Source organism: Papaver somniferum, chromosome 1, assembly GCF_003573695.1.
Source record: "Papaver somniferum cultivar HN1 chromosome 1, ASM357369v1, whole genome shotgun sequence".
In the NCBI taxonomy this organism is placed as follows: domain Eukaryota; kingdom Viridiplantae; phylum Streptophyta; class Magnoliopsida; order Ranunculales; family Papaveraceae; genus Papaver; species Papaver somniferum.
The window spans coordinates 77,646,986-77,654,331 of NC_039358.1; the positions used below are offsets into that span (position 1 = coordinate 77,646,986).

A 7,346-nucleotide genomic window follows, 5' to 3' on the forward strand; every position below is an offset into this window, starting at 1 on the left:
ACTAACTACCAACAACGATAAAGACTCCATCGTTGGTGCACATCGACCGCTAAAAAAGCCATCGCTCCGCAATTTTCCCATAACGAGTGCAATTTGGTTTGCAATTTTCCCATACCCAGTGCAATTGGTTTGCTGGACCACCTAGCATATCGAACGCAAAATTTACTATGGTGCATAGGGTCCTGCCTAGGTAGTGTGACTGTTAACAAAAGGGGGCCAAAAAATGAGTGTTAATAATAGAAATCAAATGAAACATAAACTAGTGCCTAATTTGCAGTTGGCGTTATAGATAAGTGGTCCTGACTATATCACTTCATTCAATCTAAGAAGACAAAAAAATAAAAATAAAAACTCTTCTTCTCTCTCGTTATGTGGAGCCATTAGCTACCCCTCTGCTTTGCTGGCTTTTCCCTTCTCTGTTTTGGTAGTTTTCGGGGGTTTGTTTTTCTAAAACAGAACAGAAGAAGGAGAAATCATAATATTACACACAAGAGCTTTCAGTTCCGCCCAATCGCCAGCAAACATTCATTCAAAGAAAACCACCCCCTTTTCTTTTATCATATTCTTCTCCCTCCTTCTTCTCCTCCTCTCTCACTCTGTAATATCTCTCTCTCTCTTTCTCGGTCCAAAACTCCAGACCCTATACAATAAGTGACGGAAGAAGAAGAAGAAGAGGGCTTCTCCTCCTCATCTGTTTCTATCTGATTTGATAGATCCCTAGATCTAACGCTTTCGCAATCACATGTCTGTCTCTTACTAGATCTTAATCGTTACCAGCTGTAGAACAGTAGAGGAGACTGTATAGCTGACCAAGTCCAGATATTAGGGAGATAATACAGCCAAGTATAACAGAAAAACAAAACAAAATACGGTGAAATTTTCTTCCTTTTTTTCTTATTCTCTTTTATAAATTGTTAATTTCTTATTGGGTTTGTTCAGAGTCTAAAAATAAAGATGGTTTTTTTTTTTCGGTTTTCTTGATTTTGTGAATAAAAAGCAGAAGTAGGATTTGACTTGTTTGAAGAATTTGGGTTCTTTTTTTCGATCGTTTTCTTCAAATTTTGACTGAGAGGTTCTTGAATTTCTCTTCTCTGACTCTTGGGTGCGTTTTAATTGTTGGGTTTTGCAGAGGAGTAGAAGGCAGGTTTGAATTTTTTTTGGGGGAGGGTTAATTTTTGGTTGTTGCATCCTTAGTTGGATGTGTAAAATTGGAGATTGGTGTAGGTGGTGAGATGAGGGATGTTATCTGTATTGATGAACCTTCTGAGGGCCTGTTGGCGGCCATCATCGGATCGTTATGTTCATTCAGGTGGGGATTCAGTAGGTCGGCAAGAAGGACTACTTTGGTATAAAGATACTGGGCAACATTGGAATGGAGAATTTTCAATGGCTGTAGTTCAAGCCAATAATTTACTTGAAGATCAGAGCCAGCTTGAATCTGGGTCTCTAAGCAATTACGATTCTGGTCCGTATGGGACTTTTATTGGAGTTTATGATGGACATGGGGGGCCTGAGACAGCACGTTTCGTCAATGATCACCTCTTCCGCCATCTAAAGAGTAAGAAGCTTCCTCAATCCTATCAATTTCATGTATTCGATTGTGATCTTAGGCTCCACTTCTTATCTTAAAGAAATATTTATTGCATGATGCAGAGAGACAAATCCAGTAGTTTGTTAGGAGCTTTCGTGTTCACAATTCTAATTTGATTCAAACACTTTGGAATGATAATTTTTGAACTGGTATTTACTCATAGTAATTGGTGTTTAGCACGAGTAATTTGATGTCTAGTTGTTGTTCCTAAAATCTCAATTGCGGGTCTGTTTGCAGGGTTTGCTTCAGAGCAAAAATCTATGTCTGCAGATGTTATCCGTAAAGCTTTTCTAGCGACTGAAGAAGGGTTTATCTCTGTTGTGTCCAGACGATGGTCCACTAATCCCCAATTTGCAGCTGTTGGATCTTGCTGTCTTGTTGGGGTCATCTGCGACGGGACTCTCTATATTGCCAACGCTGGTGACTCCCGAGCTGTCTTGGGGAGACTTGATAAGGCAACTGGAGAGATTTCGGCTCTTCAACTATCTACAGAGCACAACGCCAGCATAGAGTCTGTGAGACAAGAGCTGCATGCTTTACACCCTGAGGATCCACATATTGTAGTTTTAAAGCACAATGTGTGGCGTGTTAAGGGCCTCATACAGGTAACATTCTCCAAGAGTGGCAAATTGGATGTTAGAATGAGCTTGGATTCGGGTATTTTGTTTTTTGTTTGTTCTCAAGTTATTTTAATAATTTCATAAGCATTTTTGTCAACACAAAAGTATTTGATGATGAACTTGGTGCCAGATTGTAGTATAAACATATCTTGTCCTCCGGAGTTGTAGTTTTTGCTTGATAATTTAACACTGTCCATGGAATTTGTTGTCTTTGCATCGAGTGGCCTTTTTCATGCTTTTTGAATCTGGCTGTAATTTCGGTTCCATATGAACTTTTCTCAACTTCCTTCTGCTGTTTCATAGACCTTGCACCACCTCTCTGCATCTTTGTTTCTGTTGCTCCATGAGTTGCCTCTGTCTCTTGCTATTCTCTTCCTCAGAATGCTTCTGCCTTTTCTGTTGGTCGTAGCATTTCATGTAGGTGTTGAGAGTTTATTATTGAGTGAGAGTGATCAGGGGTTATTGCTGGATTGATTTCGGTAAAGATGTGAATTTCGCATGCAACCTGTGGGAGATTGTTAGCTTGGGGATGTTGGAGTTGAAAAATGAAAATGAGTTATCCCGTTTGTTGGTAGGTTCCTTGTTTACAGTCAGTGACACTTGAAATACTAAAGGGCTGCTGTTTCGGATGGCAACTGCGAGAATGATTCTTGCAGTGGTTGGATGCTTTGATATTGATATGTAATGGTTTTCATCTGATCTAGTGATGCATTTTAGGATCTAATGCTGCTCAGAACTTTTTCCTAATGTTGTAATCAAAGAGTATATCCATATGAGCTGTTGAGAGTTTTTCATGATAGGAAGGGTACCAAGCAAATATGTGCAAGATGAGTAGTTGTGATCACGTCGACATGTGGCAAGATAAAAGCCATATTTGTTGGTCAGATTGTCTGGAAATGTATGTCATTTTCTTTTTCTTGCTGCAAGTTTTACGAGATTTTATCTAATGATCCTTTACTGTCTTGCAGATTTCCAGATCTATTGGTGATGTATACTTGAAAAGGGCTGAGTTCAACAGGGAGCCTTTATTTGCTAAGTTTCGTCTTCGAGATCCCATCAGAAGGCCTATACTAAGTGCTGAACCAGCTATTTCTACTCAGGCATTGCAGCCACATGATCAGTTTCTTATATTTGCATCTGATGGGCTTTGGGAGCACTTCACCAACCAGGAAGCAGTTGAGATGGTTCAAAAGCACCAGCGTAATGTAAGATATTCATCTCAATTGAAAATTTTTCGAATTTCTTCTCAACTGTGTAGGAGATGATTGAGCTAGCTGTAGTGCACTCCGTTAAATTCCCTGAATGATTACAAATTGCTGAAAGTAGCAACTTACACTTGAAATAATATCAAAACTTAATGTAATGCTGTTAACTGGAGTTTCTTACTTCTAGTTGACCACTACATGTTGCATATCATATTTGTGCTACTAGTAAAAGTAACACTATAGTTGTGAATTCCAAGCCCACGTAGCATGCACCTTAGTCAGCCACTCATTCTCCATGTCACCTCTTAGATGGACAGAACAAACCTTGGTTTGATTTTACGAGTACTAAAAGTAAACCAACTGATCTCCACATTTTCTGCGTATGTTTCTTGTCTTGCTCCCCATCCCACTAGACCCCTAGCTGTCTCCCTCTGACATGATTTCGTCTTGGTTGAATTTGACTACTTTTTGAATCTCTTCAACAAACATCAGATCATCTTGAGTTCATGAATTAGATATTTGATTGGTAGGTTAAATTTTGCATTCTTGAAAGGAATTACCTGGTCATATTATTGCTAGGGGGTAAAAAATGATTAACTGAAAATTCTTTTCACATGCCTGTGGTTCTCTACTTGAAACTTCCACTCTTGCGAGCATAAGAATAAAAGCTCACTTCCATTTCCTGTTCTTGCAGGGAAGTGCTAAGAGGCTTGTGAAAGCTGCACTGCAGGAAGCAGCAAAGAAGAGAGAAATGAGATACTCGGATCTGAAGAAAATCGATCGTGGGGTCCGTCGTCATTTCCACGATGACATCACGGTTGTAGTGGTTTTCCTTGATACAAACCTTGTGAGCAGGGCCAGCTCGGTAATAGGTCCAACTATATCTGTTAGAGGGGGTGGGGTTACCATACCTTCAAACACTCTTGCTCCTTGTGCCACCCCCGTCGAACTTGGTATCACCTGATAAGACCTACCTGTATTCTCTTGTTATATCAACTGTGGACCCACCCAGATCTCCTTCCTTACTAGGGTATGCCGTCGGGTAATTTTCTTGAAGGATAGAGGGGAGCAGGCTTTTCAATTCTTGGACATGAACTGTAATATCTGACTGAGAGGATGGGCACTCGAGTTTCTAAGCGACAGAAACAAGGAAAAACGAAGCGAGATAGAGAGATATAGATAGAGAGCTTCAAGGTGATAAAGCTCGAATTACATTAGGACAGTTTCTTACTACTTATTCAATTTTCTTTTCTTCTCTCTTTTTGAGGTGTTTTATCCTTTGTAAATTGTGTGAGACAACAGCCTTCTAAATCTAAAATTTTCTCCATTTTCATTCCAGATTTCCTGTTTATTTCACCTGTTATGGTTTCAAACGTTTGGCAGAAATATGATTCAGACAGCTTTGTCTGTGACAGAGTCAGAGGAGACCATTCAACTGATTGAATGAAACAGAACGATCTTCTCAGAGTGATTGCATTTATTTATTAGCATCAATCTCCAGTTTCAATTTAGGTGAGCGGTGAGCCACAGCTGATTCAGCTTCTTCATTCCTTTGAATATGTAGATAACCTTGGTCTGACAACTGTTCTTGGTCCAAACACCGGATACATATGAGTAAAAAAACCTTGCGCAAGACATAGACGAACCTTTGCTTGCTTGCTGTCATTTGGATGTTCGTGCATTTTTAAAGCTTTGTATTCGGTCCATAACATGTTATTTGATTTTGGGGTCCTCTGTAAAAATGATTTAGTACCATGAAAATTCAATTGCATGCACCTACTGTTCCTGTGGGTGCTGCAGGGTTGACTGAATCCAAGTGGGACCCACAAGTTAAGGTGGTGAAAACTAAAGCTACGGTTTGTGATAAGAGCGCCATTTGATCACATGGGTCACTTTTTAGTGTGAAAGAAGTGGAACTAGAAAGAAACCTATCCATGTTGAAATTGTATAGAAAGCTACAAGTAGATCTTGAGAAGGACACACTTGTATGGAATGGAAGGTTATAAACTCTTTAAGAATTTATCAGGAAAAAAAGAGAGAATAATAAAAATTCTCTTGTCAATAATTCTGGATTGGGTTTCAGTTGTTATCCACATGTTAAAGTCAGTGCAATGGAAATTTCCTTGGTTTGCTTGCTTGCTCATCTTTTAAGTTAAGGAAAGGAAAAGAAAAGAACCACCACCCATGTGTAGGGAATGCATGGTCCATTTCTTTAATTTGAAATAATTCTGATGCTTTGCTTTCAATATATGCAGCAGAGACTAAGAAGTTTCCTTCTTCTTCTTCTCTAAAATTAGCCATAATCATCGGCCCTTTGGGCTCCACTTGAGGATTTTTGCAATAGAATAGAATTAATGCAGTCTCCACTTCTAGCTTGATAATTCATAACAAGGAATTTCTAAGTTAGCTTTTCATAAGCATGAACATGATGATGACTTTTTACTTGATTTTGACGAATGCTATCCCGTTCAAGCGGTTTCTTTACCGTTAGATCACGTTAAAACTCAGATCTAACAGTCTTGAACCCTTTAAGGAAAATGATAGGTCCTTTCCTGAAAGGGTGGGTCCCTTTCTGAATGTGAATCTAACCGTTGATTTGATCAACTAACGGTAAAGAAGCCCGCTTAAACGGGATAGCTTCCCGAAAAACGGTGCGGAATAGCATTTGTCTATATTATATAGGCTAAAAGAGTCAGGACCCTTGTCTTAAGATATCATGGGGTTGATTTTAATCATAATTGATTGAGGTGAGTTTGAATTTTGGTCCAAAAGTAAGTATTCATGTGGACTAGCAAATGCCCTAATGAGAAGAGTATGGTTATTACTTAGCGGGTTGATAAACCTTCAACATGAACTAGGTGTTGTGTTCCCACACCAAATTAACACATAAAATCAAGAAATAGAGAAAATCTGATTCAAACAATCATCCAAGGGGAGAAGAATAAGAAAACTAAGAAGGCAAAACTAAAACAATCTTTTTAGCCGCAATAATCTTTTATTTAAGGCCCTAATCCACTCAAGTGAGAAAACAGGGACTAAACGATGTTGGACATCTGTTATCATCTTAACGGCTAAGCCGGAATTAACTGACTCAAGATTATTATTACACCCCAGTTATTTACTCATCTTGTTAGGTTTGGGTTGCTAGCTTCACTGCTGGACGAATCTAGAAGTCTATGTAGGAGCAATCGATGTACGCTCTCTGAAGGCTATAGGTTCGAATCATATCTAGTTAGGAAGATCTAAGTCTCCCTAGGGATGTGCGGTTAAGGCATTGGACTGTAACTCATTAGGATCATAGTGCAAGCTACCTTTGATGCCCATGACATGTTGGTGCTTTTTAACCGTAGGTATCTTTCCAAGAAGTTGGTGGGCTCGTCATGAATTAGGTTGGGTGGCTGGTAGTTTCGGGATCCCGTAGAAAATGCTTCTTTTATGCCTCGGGTATTAGCCATAGCTTGTATTCATTCAGTTATTCTACCACTTATGAATATTGTCACCCTTCTATCCTGTGTCTTAGGAACCTCTTCATACAGTTGTTTTCGCTCGAACGCAGATATAAAAAAGAGCTCAACTACGTTTTTAACGTCACTCATATAATTATTCTAAGCATAAGGATAGTCATATGACAATACCCCTCCCATGGAACAATCCTTGTCCTCAAGGATTGAAAGAAGGAAAATGAGCAGAGATGTTGGCCGAGTCTTCCCAAGTAGCTTCCTCAGCTGTTGAGTTGGACCAGTGGATAAGGAGTTGTGGAACTGAGTGATTGCCTGTGACCAAAAGCCTTGAGTCTAAAACTGCAATTGGAGTAACAATTATTTGTCCTTCATGGTCCACCGTTGGAAGTGTGGGAAAAGGGGTGTGAGAAGAAGCAATTTTCTTTTTCAGCCGTGAGACACGAAAAACTGGGTATATTGTAGCCTCAAG

General features: G+C 39.4%; 1 protein-coding gene across 1 annotated transcript; it reads left to right on the forward strand.

Moving 5' to 3' along the window:
* Window positions 1–346: 346 nt before the first annotated feature.
* On the forward strand, window positions 347–4,754 carry LOC113291373 (probable protein phosphatase 2C 60). The gene is made up of 5 exons (XM_026540910.1): window positions 347–871; window positions 1,130–1,558; window positions 1,829–2,196; window positions 3,180–3,416; window positions 4,111–4,754. Exons 2-5 carry the CDS (start codon window positions 1,240–1,242, stop codon window positions 4,378–4,380), a joined length of 1,194 nt encoding a protein of 397 aa, XP_026396695.1. The 5' UTR covers window positions 347–871; window positions 1,130–1,239; the 3' UTR covers window positions 4,381–4,754.
* The last annotated feature ends 2,592 nt before the right edge of the window (window positions 4,755–7,346 follow it).

What these genes read in the sequence shown, in the direction of transcription:
- LOC113291373 (XM_026540910.1), top strand. Translation starts at nt 1,240, where the DNA reads ATGTTATCTGTATTGATGAACCTTCTGAGGGCCTGTTGGCGGCCATCA. An exon ending in CCTCTTCCGCCATCTAAAGA is followed by an intron (nt 1,559 to 1,828) that starts GTAAGAAGCTTC and finishes GTCTGTTTGCAG; the next exon opens with GGTTTGCTTCAGAGCAAAAA. An exon ending in GTGTTAAGGGCCTCATACAG is followed by an intron (nt 2,197 to 3,179) that starts GTAACATTCTCC and finishes ACTGTCTTGCAG; the next exon opens with ATTTCCAGATCTATTGGTGA.